This window comes from Spermophilus citellus (genome assembly GCF_964194105.1).
Source record: "Spermophilus citellus genome assembly, chromosome: 2".
Taxonomy (NCBI): domain Eukaryota; kingdom Metazoa; phylum Chordata; class Mammalia; order Rodentia; family Sciuridae; genus Spermophilus; species Spermophilus citellus.
In genome coordinates, this window is record NC_138183.1 from 4,108,174 (window position 1) to 4,127,084 (window position 18,911).

General features: G+C 52.9%; 1 protein-coding gene across 5 annotated transcripts in view; it reads left to right on the forward strand.

Annotated features, from left to right (window-relative positions):
• The window catches only part of AK8 (adenylate kinase 8), a 109,489-nt gene extending 104,960 nt beyond the window's left edge, over window positions 1–4,529 (forward strand). For 4 of the 5 annotated variants that reach the window (XM_081278712.1, XM_081278715.1, XM_081278713.1 and 1 more), the window contains 2 exons: window positions 2,495–2,575; window positions 3,589–4,529. In XM_081278712.1, coding sequence (XP_081134838.1) covers window positions 2,495–2,575; window positions 3,589–3,826 — 319 coding nt within the window. In that variant the 3' untranslated portion in view covers window positions 3,827–4,529. The remainder of the gene's footprint in view (window positions 1–2,494; window positions 2,576–3,588) is intronic. The other variant, XM_081278714.1, reaches the window with a different exon arrangement.
• Window positions 4,530–18,911: the final 14,382 nt, after the last annotated feature.

The following is an 18,911-nucleotide window of genomic DNA, read 5'->3' on the forward strand; positions in this document are numbered from 1 at the left end:
TCTGTGGCACCTTGTGAATGGAGGTGGTTCCAGGACTGGTGCAGAGAAGAAGGGGGCTTTCTTGGTCAGGGCCCTGTCTGGCTGCGGCGGCTGAGCTGTGCTCACTGCAGGAGTGGCCGCGCAGCTTCACCGCCGCCCTGAGGGCTTCCTGGCCACGGCACAGTGACCCTCAGAGAGCCTCCGGGGCAAATGAGCAAGGGCAAGAAGGCCTGGAGGGAGAAGGGACATCTGACTCTGGGACTCTGTCTATACATGTTTTTATTATTTGTTTATTTATTTTTTGTGGTGCTGAGGCTTGAATCCAGGGCCTCACACGTGCTAAGCGAGTGCTGTACCGCGGAGCCCTAACCCCCGCCCTGTCTATATTTTTTTAAGTTCACATATTTTTCAGAAAGCAAGTGGCCTTGGAGAGGTGTTAGGTGTCATATTGCAGGAAACGCAGTCCAGACCAACTGAAACTGAGAAAAGAGGTTTACGTGTTCATGTCAGAGAAATGCTGAGGGTGTGCTAGCTTCAGGCACGTCCTGATCCAGGGTCCCCCACTGTCTCTCCCCATCTCTCTGCTCTCTCAGCAGGGCTCTCTCTGGGTAACCTGGACTTGCAAGCCATTCGCTTTGCAGCCTCAGCAGAAATGAGGCTCCCTTCCCTCCAGCATGTACTGGGGCAGCCCTCCGCGGATCAGCCTGCATCCTGAGCCAATTCCTGTGGCCAGGAGGAGCCGGCGCTCAGACTGGCCACCTCTAGGCCTCCCTCATATCCAGTCCTACAGCCCTGGGCAAGTTAGTTCCATGAGGCCTTGAGATGAGAGGGGCAGTGTGTCCCCCCAGAGGAAACTGGGAAAAGTGTGTCCACAGCTGGAGGAAATGGTCCACGTGCAGGCCCAGCAGCAGTCTGGCTTGGCCTCTCCTGCAGGCCTCCCTAAGGCAGGAGGTTCCGGCTGAGAACAGCTATGAGGAGCCTCTCTAAGCCCTGTCTCCCTTGGAGCGTCCCCATGTGGTTGACGGCTCTAACTAATTCCCAGGGGGTCACAGCACCTGCAGGCTCCCTAGCTCAGAACCCCACCAGACGCAGCCATCCCACCGCCAGGCACGCGGGCTGCCTCCCACCCTCCTGAGCCAGGCAAGGTGCGCCCGCGTCCTCTGCCAGCCGCTGCCCTGGAGAGTCTGTGAGCCCCCTGGGAATCTCCTGTCCAGGGTCCCTCCAGCTGTGCTTGAGAGCCACCAGGATTGTGGCCAGGTGGGAAATCACCACGAGGAGGCGGGGCGCAGGCCGCGGGGAGTGTGCGCCCTCGTCGCCTGTGACTTCTTCCCCTGCAGTGTTCCTGGGCACCTGCTGGGGGCCCATTACTGCTCTGGCCTTACCAAGAGGCTTCTGGGCCCAAAGCGTGGCCACCCGACAGGTCTGGAGGTCTCTGGGGGTGCCGGTGAGGGGCGGAGTGTCCGAGAGTGGAGGTGAGGTCCCTGCCCGGGCGGCTTCTGGCAGAGCCTGCTTGTGTGAAAGTGGAATGGACTCAGGCCGTGGGTGTGTGAGCGTGTTGGTCGTCACTGACGCTGTCCCCAGTGGCAAGTGTGCACCTCAGACATAGACCCAGGCACCGACGGCGACGGCCTGTCCTGCTGGGAGCTGGCGCGCTGAGCCCGCGGCGCTGGCCCTGGGCTCTCCACACTGGCTGAAGGCGAAGGGCAGGGAGCACGGGACGTCCCAGCAGCTGCTGCCTGGGGAGCAGCTTCCCTGAGACCTCTCTGCGGGGACACCGTGGTGGTCAGCATGTGTAGGGTGCGGAACACTCACATCAGGGTGGCCAGCCTTCCCCTCTCCTCGGACGCAGGTGGCTTTTATGTGTAGGGAATGTCACACTCTTCTGGGCATTTTGAGAAGTGGCTGGTTTTAGCGGGTGGTGGCTGCTGGGCTGGAGCGGGCAGCCGTGCCCTGCCCGCGTCTGGTGTGCGGGGGGCTTCTCGTCACCCGCCCTCTGCCCGCCCTTCCAGCCCCGGTGAGCACCGCCACTCTGTTCTTCTGTGAGATTCATGAGTGAGACCGTGTGTCCTTGTGCCCTGTCTGGCTTACCTCACCTAACATGATGACCTCAGGTGCCATCCACGTGGCTGCTTCTCCTCGCAGCTCCAGAGGAGGGCACGTCACGCCACCCTGCGCCTTGCGGGAAGCCTGGGCTGGTGGGGGCAGCGTGGGGAGAGCAGGGCCCAGAGCCTGCCCTGTGGCTCTGGGCAAGGACTGGGCAAGGCAGGGGAGGGTCACAGAAAGCTTCAGCCTGGGCAGTGGAACATTCCTGGTGGCTCCGGCTGCCTGGCACCTGGCCCTGGGGTGATGCCGGCAGGGGACGTGGGCTGGCAGCCGTGGGCTGGCGGGGTGGGAGTGTACCTGAGACGCTCTGGGGCAGCTCTCTGCTCTCTGTGGGGCTGGCTCAGGAGGCCCAGGCCTGGGTTGTCACAGCACCGTGAGTACAGGTTGTGACAGGTGTGCACTGTGCCCGTAGGGTGTTTTTCCTGAACGTGCCGTTCGATTCTATCATGGAGCGGCTGACCCTGAGAAGAGTGGATCCAGTCACAGGAGAAAGGTTTGTGCCTGTTCCTGGCAGCTGGCCACCTGGGGATGATTGAGGGGGCTAGAAATGGGGTCCCCACTAGCTCTTCTGAGCATGCCTGGTGGCCCTCTTTGTAGCCAGGAGAGGACTGTCCAGAGCTCTAGGACACTGGCACTCTGTCTGGGTCAGCAGCTGTGCCCAGCATGTGAAATGGCTGCACCGGCTGCAAATGGGTGGGTAGGTGTCCCCTGTCACACACCAGTGGCCTTGGCCAGGAGACCCCAGAGCTGGCAGCTGTACAGATGCATTCCCGCAGGAACCGGCTCATCCCTGAGTCCTCCCAAGGGCTGGGAGTGGATTCTGCATTCATTCTGCAGTCTGACCAAGCACAGTCCCTGCACTGTGGCCTCCGGGCAAGTTCCACCTGCCCAGACGGAAACTTTCTGTGACCCTCCCCTGCCACAGTGCAGCAGAAATGCACCTGAAAGTCCCCACGGTCCAAAGGTGCCCCAGCTCTCCTCTTCCCTGAAACCAGGGCATGTTTCAGGTAGGGACAGGAGTGGGGACGGGGAGAAGGAGGTGCCAGAGAGGGTTTTTCTGAATATGGATCTGGTCTGTCCTCCTGGCTCCGGGGACAGTCCTCAGTGACCCGTCTGAACGGCAGGGGCCGTCTGGCGCTTCCTGCCACACCCCTCCTTGAGTCCCATGAACACAGGGTCACAGTCGGTGCCCAGCAGCGGGTGTGATGCAGGCTTAAGGTAGAGGCTTAACGAAGATCAAAGATTGTTGGCAGGAAAAAGCCAAGAAGAGAGTGGGGGAGGGGGGAGGGCTGGGGGTGGTCCCTCGCAGCCACCTCCTACGCTGATGTCTCTGCTCCGACCCCAGCGGGCACCAATCTTGGGTCACTCAGCAGCTCAAGGCAGTCAGGAGTGTACATGCAGCTTGTGCCCAGGTTGCTGGGCTGGTGGTGATGGCTGACAGTGCCCAGCAACCTGGTCCGCGTAGGACAGCCAGCCTGTGGTCACCTGTTCCCTTCTCCTTCGTAGGTACCACCTCATGTACAAGCCGCCCCCCACCATGGAGATCCAGGCTCGTCTCTTGCAGCACCCAAAGGATTCTGAGGAGCGGGTCAAGTTCAAGGTGGATCTGTACTACAGGAACTCCACCGAGCTGGGGCACTTCTACAGGTGGGCCACCACCATCAACGGGGACCAGGACCCCTACACCGTCTTTGAGTACATCGAGAGCGGGATCATCAATCCCCTGCCCAAGAAAGGGCTCTGATGGGCTCAGAGCAAGGAGCAGGCCCAGTGGACCCCGCCCGCTCCTGGAAAACCCCACCAAGCCAATAAAGAGTGCTGGTGACAGACGTGTGTCCTGGGGGGACAGTGGCTGCAAGGTGGTCTTGTTGGGAGTCTGGGAACACAGAGCAGGGAGCCCTGGGCCAGGCCTTGGGAGTGTCCCCGCACACCATGTGTCCCCTGGGGACCCAGTGCAGTGACGCACAGCTCCTAGCAGGTGTCTGGCACACACCAAGCAGCCTGGGAAGTGGGACTCTGGGGGTGACTGCTATGCTCCCTCACCCCGCCCTGTCCAGTCCAGTAGCCTCTAGCCACAGGGCACTGTGGGGCACCTGAAATGCGGCTGGGGCCATGTTGTTTAACTTCCATGGTTTAAGTACCCTCAGGGGCTAGTGGCTGCCATCTGGGGCAGCACAGGGCTGGACAGACAGCTGGTCTCCAGACTGCCTCCTGCAGATCCCTCTGGGTGGGAGAAAGTGAGTCCCTCTGCAGGGCCAGGAGGGATGTGGGGGACAGCAATGCCTTAGGCTGATGGGGTGACCAGCCCTTCCAAGCCCTGCCATGTTTCTCCTGCACACCACAATGGTCTCTTTAGGTAGGTGCTTGTCCCATGGACGCAGAATGTAGATGACCTGCTAAGGTCACTTGATCAAGGCTGGAAGGTGCTCTAGCCCTGGGGCTCTGGGAAGTCCAGGGCTGTGGGCCCGATGGCCAGAGCCCCTCCTGGCCTGGGCTAGTGCAGAGCTCCTCCAGCACAGCCCCTGCTCAGCTGCTGTGCTGAGCCGTGCCTCTGGGTCCACTCTGCTTCTGCCCTGGGCCCTGGAAGGTTGAGCCAGGCCCCATGGGGCTGGGCCCTCTCTTGGAAGGTCCTGCCTTCTGTGGCCAGCCTAAGCCATGCCGCACCTCCCTGCCCGGCTGTGACACTGGGGGTCACCTGAAACTCCACTGGGGCCTCCTTGCCCAGGCCCCAGTTCTCCCACCCTCCATGCACCCCAGGAGGGTCTGTGACAGACTGTTCTGCAGGTGCACAGCTGCCCCTTTGAATTGTGGGAGATAGCAAGGAGGGAAGCGGCCAGCACTGGCCTGCCTAGGGTCACTTTCCCCACCTTAGCTCTCCTGGCTGCCTGGCCTCTGGGTTGCCCACTCCGCCATTTGCCTTGCCCTCCCCTGCCACCCGGCTCAGCGGTGCCCACTGTGCTGAGCTGCTGGATGCAGCACGCCGAGGCAGGTGGTGTCCCTGCCAAGAGCTGGGCATGGAGCCCTGCAGCCCAGCCCTGTGTGCTGCTCTGTGGCCTTGGGAAGTCACTCACCTCTCTGGGGATTTGTAAATAAGAATAAATGTAGTGCCTCCTGGGAGGTCGTGAAATATAGTGAGTCCCTCCCGGTGCCATCCCAGATGCAGGGACCATGCGGGCCGCAGGTGGGGGCCCATCGAGCTGGGGGCCCTGCAGATCACTCCCTGGGAGGTGAGGGCTGGGGGCCTTCCCTGGCTGCACACTGTCGCCCTCCCTGGCTTTGCAGGCCAGGCTGCACCTGCTCGGGCTGGAGGGAGGCACAGTGAATTGGGCTCCTAATTGGAGCTGCAGCCTAAGGGGCGGCCTGGCTGCCTTGATGAGCGTCCAGCCCAGCCCACGGTGGTGCTCAGGGCTCGGGGTCCAGGGAGGCCACTCCTGTGGCTGCAGGGCGAATCTTGCTAATTTACTGGAGAGCAGCTGTGATGAAGGAACCACTGAGGTCTGATCAATGTCACCTGCAGGAGAACAAACTGCTTCTAACGCTGTCATCCGTGGCTCCACAGCCCATCGCCGCCCGGCACGCTGGCCTCTCTATCCTAAGTGGTCAGTGCGCAGGCTCCCTCGCTCAGCCCAGCACACTCTGTGCAGTTCCCCCCACGCCCCTGGCAGTGGAAATGCACAGGTGTGAGGGGCACAGGTGGGGTGTCTGGCCGCCTGCCCCCCACAGCCTCTATCTCAAGCTGCAGAGGATGAGGACAGGATCACCTCTGCCCTGAGCTGGGCCAATCGGCTTCTCTCTCCCAGAAGAGAGGAAGAACTATGATCACTGTCCTCTGTGGCTTGTGGGAGAGGGACATCAAGGCTGCCTGGCCAGTGTGCAGCACATCAGAGCAATGACAGTTAATCTGGGAAAAAAGTGACGCAGGCTCATCCCTCCCTCCTTCATCCCACAAGCATTAATTGAGGACCTATCACATGCCCAGCACTGGGGACACAGCAGAGAAAAAAGGGACAAGATTTCTGCCCTTATGGGACTGATATCTTATAAAGATGCCAGAAATGAAAGAAAGAAAAGGAACTTCAGATTTTGGGTGGCTCCTGATACCCTTCCTTGCTGATCCTCCCTGCAGACCAGCCTGTTTTGTCTGCCAGAGGGGAGCAGGGAGAAGGACTCAAATGGGGTCACAACTCACAGGAGAACCCTTTAGGAGGGCAAAGGTGACTTGGAAGCTGAGTTCTAAGGCACATAAGAGGGCTCAGGTGCATGGAAAAAAAAAACGTGTGTTTTAGTTGACCGTGGAACATGCTGCCATTAAAAAAAATAAAAACAAATATTGTGATTATTGAAATATGTTCCTTGTAAAAAATCCAAACAACATGACAGAAGCATCTCAACTAGGGAGTGAAAACCTCCAGCAAAACTCTTAATGTCATTCCCTGCAGATAACTGCACTTGTGGATGATGGATGGATGGATGACAGATGAATAGATGGATGATGGATGGACGGGTGAATGGATGATGGAAAGATGATGGATGGATGCAAGCATGGATGATGGACTGATGACAGATGATGGATGGATTTATGGATAGATTGATGCATAGATGGATGAATGGATGGATGATGGATGGATGGATGGAAGAATGGATGGATGGATGATGGATGGATGGATAGATGGATGATGGATGACAGATTGATGGATGATGAATGGATAGATGGAAGGATGATGGATAGATGGAAGGATGATGGATAGATGGAAGGATGATGGACGGATAAAGGATTGATGGATGATGGATAGATGGACTGATGACAGATGGATGACTGATGGATAATGGTTGGATGGATTGATAGATAATGGATAGATGGATGGACAGATGGATAATTGATGACAGATGGATGGATGGATGATGAATGGATGAGGGATGGACAGATGATGAGTGGTGAATAGATAGATGATGGATGTATGATGATAGATGTATGATTGATGGATGAATGGATGGGTGGATGAATGGATGATGGATGACTGATGGATGATGGATTGATGATGGATGGATAGATGGATGATGGATGGATGGATGAAAGAGAGAGGATGGATGATGGATGGTACATGGATGATTATGAATGGATGGGTGACTGATGGATTTGATGGATGGATGGATAGATGATGGATGATGGATAGATAGATGGATGATGGATGACAGATTGAAGGATGATGGATGGATGATGGGTGGATGACAGATGATGAATGGAAAGGAACATTTGGGGGATTGTACTGTATTGGGTCCTCTGTAACCTTTTTTAAAAAATGTGGTAAGTACCCTTGATATTAAAATCTACACTCTTACACGTTGAAGTGTACAGTCCAGCACTGCCAACTTCAGGTCCCTGGAACTCATTCTTCTTGCACAACTGAAACTGTGCCCACTGGACCGTACCTCCCCACTGCCTCCTCTTCCCTGATGGCCATCACCACTCTACTCTGGTTCTTTGACTAGACTACTTTAGAAACTGTGTATAAACGGAATCGTGCTGTATGTGTCCTTCATCTGGTTACTTCACTTGGCATGGTTTCCTGTGGGTGACAGCAGATGGATTTGTTTCCTTTTTAAGGCTGAATAGTATTTGCTGTGTAGACAGGCCACACCATTTACTCATCCATCAGTGGACACTAGGCTGCTTCTGCATTTGGCTGACAGGATAACACTGTGGTGAGCACGGGGTGCAGATTTCTCTGCAAGATCCTGATCAGCTGTTTGGTGCCCTGCTTTGGTGTTCACCTCTGTGGTGTGATCCTTCTTTACCTGGAGATGCACACGTTGTAGGCATCTATATTCTTGCTTTCGTCCAGCTGTGCTGCCTCAGGTGGAGGCCACTTTGGGCTGATGCCACAGTACTCCTTGTGCTTGGAAAGGAATGAGCTCTGCCACCCCTCCCATGGCTGAGCTGGAAAGGAGGCCTGGGGAGGGGTCTGTGAATAGCAAGAGTCCCGCATGCGTGAGTCAGGTCTGTGCCAGTCCCATGAGGAGGTCTTTGTCTGGGAAAGTAGGAATCTATTATCCCCATTCTACAGATGAGAAAGCTGTGGCAGTGACGTCCTGAGGTCACACGGGCAATAGGAGGCAGACCCCGGTGTGGGCTCCACCTTTCATGGCCAAGGACAGAAGGGCCATCCAACCCGAGAGAGCACTCTGGCTGGGAGACTGTGGGGACGGACCCTCTCCCACTATGGAGGAAATACAGTTGGCAAGTCACCTTGGAGGGCACCCATTGAAAGTGACAGCACCTACTAAAATGAGAAATGCACAAAACACAGTCCCTTTGCTTCACCCATTCAGCGTGGGTCAGTGCCACCTCTGGGTTCCTGCTCTTGAACCCCGAAACCTGTGCACAAGGCTCAAGGACATTTGTTGCAACACTTTGTGACAGGAAAGAGGAGAGACAGAACCCAAAGGTCCCCTGCTGGAGAGGCAGACACTAACGGACACTGTCCATTTTCCAGGGCCTTCCCTCCATGCCCTCAGAACCCACTAGGGTAACCAGCTAAAAATCCTGACTTCCCTTGCAGCTCAGGTGACCACGGGACACGGTTCTGCCCAGCGGGCCCTTTCAGGAGAGCTGTTATTTTCTCATCTAAAGGGCAGAAAGGGGAGAAGAAAGCGGGGCCCTGCCCCGTGCCTGGGGTGTGCAGGTCAGTTCACTGGAGCAGCTGAGACCCGGCCCTGCGCTGACCTCGGGGAGATAGTGCTCGGCCTGCTCAGAGCCCTGAGCTGTGTGCAGGAGGTGAGCGCCTGAGGCAGAGAGGAGAAGAGGGCCCAGCCAGGAGCAAGGAGGGGGCGGAACTCAGGCCCCTGCCGGGCCCCTTCCTCCCGGGACTGTCTCTTCTATGATACCCACTTCACAGTGGGGAGGCTGGAAATTTTGTGGTCAAAGCCCCATGCATTTTGTTTATTTTATTTTTAGTACCAGGGATTGAACCCAGGGGGCTCAACCACTGAGCCACACCCCCAGCCCTTTATATTTTTTGAGACAGAGTCTTGCTAAGTTGCTTAGGGCCTCACTAAGTTGCTGAGGTTGGCTTTGGATTTGCAATCCTCCTGCCTTAGCTTCACGAGCCTGGGATTACAGGCGTGCACCACTATGCCTGGCTCCCCACGCATTTAAAAAAGGACCCCTTGTCCACTCCTGACCTCAAGGTCATCATTTAAGCTGTCACCATCAAGTAGAGCAGAAAAACACGTTAAGGAATCTTTCGGTTCTCAGGTTCACATGTTCCACAAATACTAACCCAACTCCTGCTAGGCCTGAAGCCCCGTTGTTCTGGGGCTATAGCAGGTGACACAGACAAGGCCCTCACTGGGGTCTGGACCAATTACCACACCTGCTGGCAAGCACAGAGGCTCAGAGGGTCAGGCCTGGACACCAGCACGTGCCAAAGAGCCGGGCTTGAGGTTCCTGCAGTAAACCACAAAGTTCTTCCTTCTTCAGTAAAACACTCCTCAAGTGTTCACCAGCTGCCCAGGAGCCTCGGGCTACTACACAACCAGTCTGGCTGTGGCCCTTCCCTGGGCCAGAGGTCAAGCTTCACAGCCTCCACTTGTCCTGAGCCTAGACCGCTCCTCAGGCTGCCTGGGTGTCCAGCCGGCTCTTCCCAACAGGCTCATTCTTCCTTTGTGAATTTTTTCCCACTGGCCCTGGACCAAGAGACCAGAATGAGGAGCTGACCCCAGATTTACATATAAATGACTACTGAGGCACATGCTCTGTTATTCTAGAAACAGCAAGACCTTCCACTGATCTCCAGGTGGAAAGGAAAAACCAGAAGTGCGGGCCTGCCTAAGGCCCAGGGCCCACCCCAGGGTCAGCAGCTTATTTGCAGCAATAACTTTGCTCTCTCTACAAAGCCACAAGACACCAGAAGGCAGAAATTCCATCATTATATATATAATGGAGGGGGAATGAATGAAAACGTTCTAGCCACTTTGAACAGATATGTTTGAGAAGTCATTTGGTGTGTGCCAGTTTTCTTGGGGAGAGGATTAGCGAATAGGAGAGTGCTTCGTGAGAAAAATCCAGGGAGACATTGGGAGGTTGCTGGGGAGAAGGCAAACACAGGCAAGGGCAGCTTCAGCCTCCTAGACCCCTGGGTCAAGTGGAGCCGAGAAGCCCAGCTGCCTGCAAATCCACAGGGACACTACAGGTTCACAAGGCCGAGATTGTGCTGTGGAACTAAACTCAGTCAAAGACAGAGACAAACAACCACAGAAGAGGAAAACTGGCTAATGACCAGGTCCAAGTAGGGACAGCCAGAGTGGGCCCTGGAGCCTCACCATGGATATCCACTCCTAGAGCAAAAACAGAACACACACAAGGCTGTGGCTATCACACTTATTAGGGTGTCTCAGCACAGATCATTCTAGGACACTCAGGCAAGAGAAGACTGAGTCCTGAAAAGGCTCACACTAACAGTGGAACAGAAACTCATCCCAACAGATGCACCAGCCCAACACAGGAGCACCAGAAATGCAAACAGACAAGGTAGCACGACGCCTCCTAAAGCTCATAATTCACTAGCAGCCGACTCCAAAGATATTGAAGTGGATGAAATATCAGATAAAGAATTCAAAAGAAGGAGTATAAAAATGATCAATGAATTCCAAGAGAACACAGAAAAGCAACTAAATGAATTAAGGAAGTCAGTATAGGATATGAATCAGAAATTCAATAAGGAGACAGGATATTAAAAAAGAACCAAATAGAAATCTTGGAAATGAAAGACACAATAAATAAAAGAAAATGTTCAGCTGGAAGTCTAATAGAGTAGCTCATGCTGAAGACAGAATCTCAGAGCTGGAAGACAGAGTGGCCAGCCTTAAACATTCAGACAGCATTAAAGAAAAGAAAATAAGTAACCATGATCAGAGATACAAGAACTCTGGCACGACATTAAGAGACCAAACTCAAGAATCACTGGAACTGAAGAGGGTTGTGAGACGCAGGCTAATGGAATGACTAACCTTTTTAGGGAAATAAAAATGGAAAAATTTCCAAACTTTGAGAATGAGATGGACATCCAGGTACAGGAGGCACTCAGAACTCCAAATAGACAAGATCCAAAAAGAACCTACTCACGACACATTATAATTAAAACGTCTAACATACAGAACAAGGATAGAATTTTAAAAGCCTTAATGGAAAAATGTCATGTCACATTTTGTGGTAAGCCAATCAGAACTCTGATTTCTCAGCACACTCTAAAAGCCAGGAGGGCTGGAACAATGTGTTCCAAGTTCTAAAAGAAAATAACTGTCAACCAAGATGGCTATATCCAGAAAAGCTACCCTCCAAAACTGAAGAATCAAAAACCTGCCAAGGTAAGCAGAAACAGGTCCTTTCTGGCTAAAAAAGTAGGACATTGGTCTCACTGTCCACCCACGTTCCTTGCCCCTAGGAACGCTGTGGCCTTTTGGCCAGGTCAGAGCCCGCTGCAGTTGTTCTGCTGGGGCAGCAGCCACAGCCGCCTTTCTTTAGCAGTGATTGAGGGCCCACCACTGGCTTTTGTCATGCTGTAGTCCTGTTGTCACGGACATGAGGAAGTCCCACCCTTGGCTCATCAGAACTAACCTCTGTCGATCCTGACACAGTGGCTTCCCCTTGCCTCCAGTGTTCACCTGGGCCTTAGCCAGTGGCACACTCCAGTCTCTCCAGGGAAACAGCAGCCAGCCCTGGGCCTCCCGTGGCAGTTCCAATGTGTGCCTCCTTCATTCTAATCAGTGTCCCCATCCCTCCCTCAATGCTGTGGATGCAGAGGGGCATCCTAACCACTGAAGCAAGGGACACAGAGGCTGAGCTTCTGTGAGCAGGCCCCTGTTACCCAGGGCGAGCCATAGGGGTCCTTGCCTGTGTGAAGCCATCACAGCAAGCACCTCGGTGTGGACAGATGGCCACCTCACCCAGCCCTGCGTTCTCAGCACTGAGCCCCAACTCCCAGGGAGCTGAGTAACTGACCTCGAGGAAAGAGGGGAGGGTCAGGATGGACTTGGGAGGTCTCCAGGTGAGGGGAGGTCCTCTCCTTCCTGCAGGGCGGGAACCTCATCTGCTGGCCAGTGGGACTGAAAGGAATTCGGACTCAGTTTTCAAGAGCACCCACCCAGAGATCCCCACTCTGGATCTCAGTGTCTCATCAAGAACCCACCTGGGTCTCGGAGGTCGTGCCAGGAGCTCAGCCTGCATTCCCGGGACTGCGCAGCAGCTCTGTGGGACCAGCTGCCACTGACTAGCCAGGAAACAGGGTCCAGAATCCAGACCTGACAGCTCCCCGGGCTGCCTGTGGACCAGTGGTCCAACACTCCCTTTCCAGGTCATGAAATGGGGACTTGGATGCAGACGGTTTATTTGGGAGGTGACCCAAAGAAGTGAGGGGAGTGGGACAGGGCAGGGGAAAGGCTACCCATGATGGGGGATGAGCATGCCATCTGAAGGTGAATCTGGGGAAGAGGGAGATGAGCAAGATTCAGTGAGGAAGGGTCCAGGACCGTGGTCCACCTTGCTGTGCTCCTGACACAGTGAGAGGGCAACAACACAGAGACCGCACTGGTACGGACCAACACTCCCCACGTGACCGCGACAGGCACCGCGGGTGCTCAGCAGGAAAGCGTGGAGTGCCAGATCCCAGGCTCCGAGGACCCACAGAATCAGGAATTCTAGGGTGGTATTTTTAATATTTTGGGTTCTGGGGACTGAACTCAGGGTACATGACCACTGAGCTACATCCCCAGCCCTTTGGATTTTTTATTTTGTGACAGGATCTCACAAGTTGCTTAGGATATTGCCAAATTGCTGAGGCTGGCCTGGAATTTGCAATCCTTCTGCCTCAGCCTCCCAAGTCACTGAGATCATAGGTGTGTGCCACCATGCCGGGCCCACTGTGTTTTAACAGGTCCTTCTGGTCTGAGGGGCACAGATGAAACAGGAGGGGACACTGCCCCCACCCCCAGTACAGACAAGGAGCAGCTCAGATGCTGGCACACCCTCCAGGCTTGCAAATAGCACATAATGCTACGCAAGTGTCCAGCCCTGAATCTGTCCTTTCCCCTTACATTCCTCAGACTTTTTCTGGAATAAAACTTAAAGACACATCAAATTGACACTGAGGCTCTTGTTAGTGGTGTCCCCAACATCTCCCCAGCTGTTCTTTCCCTCTCCTCTGCCTTTGCCTGTGCTTAGCCTGGCTAGAGGTGATCAGGCCTAAAGAGGTGGCTCAGCTTACTACAGACCCCATGAACCCCATCAAAGAGACACACAAATACAAATATTTGTTATTTATTTTGAATAAAAAAGTGGCCAAAATAACAACACTAGTGGCTATGCATACAAACACCACACATTTGAGGTTATTTCACATTTATGAAGCTTCCATTATGTACAGCACTACATATTCACAGAAACTTCATTGGACTTTAAGTATTAAATCACACAAACAAACGAGGGGGTCCAAACTGAGTAAGAGCTAAAATTCAATTGTCTTTCATTAACTGTATCAACGGCCAACCAGCTAATAGGTATAGAAGCTGAGGATCCCTTCTCCTTACTTTTAATAATAGCAAAAATAAGATCGCTCCACAGGGTTGGATGCTGATGGGAGTCTCTCCAAATCTCCATTTCTTTTTCTCTATAATTTTCCCAGAAGCCTCAGCCCTAATCTTAGATAAGAGCTCAGGGCTGGTTACATTACCTGCAGGAAAAGCAAGCTGAGGAAAGCGAAGGAGGTGGCACAGCCTGCTTCCCCGGGGCAGAGCCAGTGAGCCCCGGGGGAGCTCTGCCCGCCTCCCACACGGCCACAAGGTGCTGGACACGCAGGACGAGCGCCATCAGAGCACCTGCCCAGGAGCCTGTGGCCTCAAGTGAGGCCAGCTGCGGAAACACAAGGAGAAGGCAGTGGGTTCTCTGACCTGGAGTTATTCCAAGCAAAATAAAGTTTTTTATTTAAACACTAACAGTCTAAGACATACCATATGTCTTAGACTTATACCATATGACTAGATGGTAACAATTAAAAAAAAAAAAAAAGATCTTTCCATGACCTTTAAATCTTCTTTTTTATTTAAAAAAAGTCAGGTGTAAATATACATATAATTCAAAGCCAAGCACAAAGTTTAGCACAGCGTTGGGTAAACATAAAATATATGTCACTATACACAACACAGACTCATTTTTATTTTTATATACAGTCTTATTTCCGTACAAACAAGCTTGATATTCACTTGAATATATCAAAGTACAAATCTGAGTCAAAGCCTTGAAAAAGACATAATTCATCGACATTTTGCATTTAATTTTGCATTAGTACCCCAGAGAGAGAAAGGGAGTGTGTGTGGGGGGGCAGAACGCTTGCCGTGAACCTACGACCTTCATGTCAGCTGGCTGAGAGGGCAAGGACCCAGATCTGCCGCAGCCACTCACACGGCCGTCCTGGCCGCCTCCCAGCACCTGTTTCTGTGTGAGATTAACAGGGATTTGGGATGAGATTCAGAGCGCTGAGGGTTTTCTCCAACCCACGTATAGAACTTCCACCAGGCTGCCACACTGTGACAATTTCATGGGAGAGCGACACCTTTTCCCCATCTCAAGTCTTTCTTGAGAAGAACGAACAAGTCCTCAGAGGCTGCTGGGGGCCTCGACCTGGGTGTCCTCTCCTTGGAGCCACAGACAAGCCCCCAACCCACAGTCAGGAAGGAGGAACAGGGAGCAGCAGGGACAGACGCCTCCACACCAGAGGGGCAGATGCCATGGAAACCCCATTCCTCTGCTAGACTGGCCCATGGCCACCGTACCATGGAACACAGCACAGCAGCAGACATGAAGCTGCGCGGTCCCGCAAGACAACCTGGCCAGCGCCTCCGGATACTGCCTGTTGCTGGGCAGGTGGGCACTGTGGGACAGCCCTCAAGCTCAGGATAACCCTGCTGGGCGCCAGGACAGGGATCCAGTGCTTCCTATGGATGCAACGCTGCGTCCCTTTAAGGACAGTTCCATGTGCTCTGGATTCAGGCTGAGCAGCAGACACATCACCAGGCCCACAGCAGAGGTCACTGCCAAGACTCTCTTAGAAAGAGCAGCTCCGCGTCTAGGAGCTGTGAGAGCCCTGAGACGGCCTGAGCTCTGAGCGGCCACTGCTGCCTTCACTGAAGACCAGAGCCGTCTGCCTCAGCTGCACCCTTCAACCTGACAGCCAAGGGGAAAGGCCGGGCGAGGAAGCAGTGGTCAGGAGCCATGGGAGTCCTACAGGCTCGGAGAGCACAGGTCGCTGACGGCAGAGCTGCTGTCCACCTGGCTGGCTGCAGGGTGTGACTGAGCACGACCTGCTCGGTCAGTAGAGCCAGAATTTCTGCTGGGGAAGAAAAATATGGGCTGGGAGGCAGGGGAACGGGTGGTGCTAGTGGCCCGATCCTGCATCCCACAGCCCAGCCCAGCCTCTGGACTCTCTGACCAGGAAGTATACGTTGAGGAAAACCAGACACAACTCACCCTGTTGTTAACAACTAACACTGTCACCTTCAGAAAGCAGAACGACAGTTTCTTTCAGGAAGGGAGCCCCACCCCGTGGCTGAGCAGTTAGAAAACTTTTTCCCTCATCCATTCTTCTTTCAAAAAAGAAATTTTACCTCTGAACATATCCTACAGCTAAGGGAACTAAAGGAATGGAAAGCAAGAGAGGTCGGGGGCAGAAAGGGGGACTGACTGACGACACTGACTCCTGCGTCTGCTCCAGGCCTTGTGGCCAACGCCAGCCTAACCAGGGCCGCCCTCCTGCCCTCCAGCACTTCACCTGATACCTCATAATCAAAACCATGTTCCAATATTTAACTGTCAACCTTCAACATTCTTTCAACCTGATTAACCTCTTAAACCTGCTAATAAGTGCAAATGCATGCTTCAACATCAATATCCTCAAAACTTCCCGGAGGCCGAAGCAGAAGGTGACTCTCAACCATGAGCTTGGCCAGGGTTCCAATAACTCCTGACACTGAGAAATAATTGGTAGTTTTGACAGATTTAACAGCAGTGGAAAAGCCTGAAGTCTGGGTATGGACACAAGAGGACTTCAGCATGAATTTCCAGCGTAACAAGCTAAACATTTCTTATGTAGAGTAACAGGAACAAATTAACCCAGGCACAGGTGACACACACATGGAAGTCGGACTCCGGAAACGTGCCGTGGCTTCGAAGGTCTCACCGTGCAGCACCTGACTCCTGCACTTCAACTGCAGGGCAGCTGGTCTCCCTCCCATTCCTGACACGGTTATTACAGGTACAGCAAAAACCAACTTGAAAGCCACCAGAACAACCCCGGCAAATTTTAGGAAGGTTCAAAGAGGGAGATAAGTTTAAGTGGAAGGGGCCGGCAGCAGCCCCTTGCCACTCCCACTTTCCAAGGCTGCATGGATCACCACTCCAACGCCGAAACTCCAACTGTTTGTGAGGCTGCCATTAACCCCAAGTCTCTTGTCTGCTCAGCACTGTGGCTGGGGGAAAGGGTGGGAGAGGACCTTCCTACTGGGCATGTGGACACCGGGCAGAGCCTGGACCTGGGCCATGATCCTGCAGAGAGCCACGTCTAGGAAATCAGTTGCCACATTTATTTTTACAGACACATACTAAATTCTAAGATCCTTTTTAGTTATCGCAGTAGTTAAATTTTCTCGAAAATGCACAACTGCTTTAAATAAAAACTTAAAGTAAGTTTTTAGTGGCAGCAGCATAAAATTCCCAAATAAAGAACAAATTCCTAGAGTCGGGCACGGTGGCACACACATTATCCCTGCAGCTCAGGAGGCTAAGGCAGGAGGATTGTGAGTTCAAAGCCAGCTTCAGGAACTTAGTGAGGCCCTGTCTCTAAATACAAAAAAGGGCTGGGGATGTGGCTCAGTGGTTAAGTGCCCCTGGGTTCAATCCCCAGTACCAAGAAACAGAAACAAAAACAAAAAAACACAAATTCCTATGACTCTAGTCTGCAGCAAAGAACCAGGTGAAACCTAGGATGCCTGATAACCAATAGCTGCACTGTCCTCCAGTGCTCACCACGCTCACGTCACATGCCCTGTGAACTGGACAGCTGCAGGCACCAGTGCTTTTCTACCACTCTGACCTGTGCCATGCATGTCCACCATGCTGCTGGGTTCCCCACCATGAACACCGATTTAACAAGCTGGTCCCTCAAGTCTGGACAAACATGATGCTTAAAATCACCACCAAAATGAAAAAAAAAAAAAGCAGAAGAGTCCAGCAAATAGGGGCAGGGGCTGGGGCTGGGGCTCAGTGGCAGAGCGCTTGCCTAGCACACGTGAGGCCCTGGGTTCGATCCTCAGCACCACATAAAAATAAAGGAACTGTGTCCACCTAAAAAACATATTTAAGGAAAAAAAAAAGAGTCCAGCAAATATATGATTAAGCCTAAGAGACAAAGCAAGCCCTTGAACAGAACAAGACACTCTGGGGCAGTGCTGGAGGGGCCTGCGGGAAGAGATCAGCACAGGCGTGGCTGTCTCGTCCACAGCAGCCAATGGCAGACACAATTTCTGAGTGAGGCAAAATGTCTTTCACTGAGGATACAAAATACAAGCAGGAGACCAAGTCAAAATAAAGGCAAAACAACAACAACAAAAAATCAAAACAAAAAACCTCACAAAACAAGAGTGAAGAGTTCGTATTTTGAGTTCCCATCTGACCTTCCAGAGCTATGCACTACTTCAAAGTGCAGTCCAGTTAATCAGCACCGATCCCTAGGGTACTTACTCTAAAAACCCAGGAACACAGTGATTCCAGAATGTCTATTAAGCGCAATTAATAGAGACATGAAACGTGACATCTCTTCAGACTACAAATACCGATATTCCAAACTCCAAGGAGCTCTGCAGAGCAGGAATCCCAGGCTCTGCTCAACTCGGCTGCACACATCTATGGCACTAGAGCTCTCACTGCCCTCTCTCCAGAACTCCCTGGACAGACTCCTCTTCAGTCACCATCCAGCAATGTTGACATTAAAAATACTTAAGTTCCAATTTTCCAAAGAAGAAAGCATTTTTCCTCTTGGCACAGCATCAACTCAGGTTGCACAGATGGGTGAAGCGGGCACTGTCACCCTCACATATGTTAGAGCAGGATCAGCAAATCTGATGATACGGAGACGGTCAGAAACACATCACAACTGTTGGCTTCGAACAGTCACCTGATTGTGTGATACATTAAAACTGATTCAGTCTTGGCTTCAACTTCTTAAAAATATAGAATTTTAAAGGAAAATGTTATCCATATGCATGAGAAACAAGAGTCAACTGGACACAGATCTGCAGCTATGCACTGGGAGCAAAACATCAGCCCACACGTTGTTTTAATACTTTTAATATCTGTTGGTGCGTGGAATGCACGGACCAGGCTATTCAAGCCCTCTAGAGCCATGGGCCGCCTCAGACCAAAAAAGGATAAGACCTAACTCAGCCCAGAAGCCCTCACACGATTCTCTACCAGAGACCACCAGGTTCCTAGATTCCATAGGACAATTTTTTTGTTCAAACTGTTTTCATCAAGACACTTGAAAGTAAACGTTCCTCATTGGGTAAGGAGCTGGGGGACCACGTTCATCTCAAAATGACACCAAGCCTTCAGTCACTTGAAAGATATCTTTTAGTTCTGGAGATGGTGTGCGCTGCCCTCCCAGAGAGGCCCTCGCGATGGTTAGGAAGAGCACCTCTCCACGCCGTCGGCTTCCTCCAGTGCACGGCTTCCCGTGCTCTGGAATGCTCCACAGCTCACGCCCTTCTACCCTCCACTACTGCAT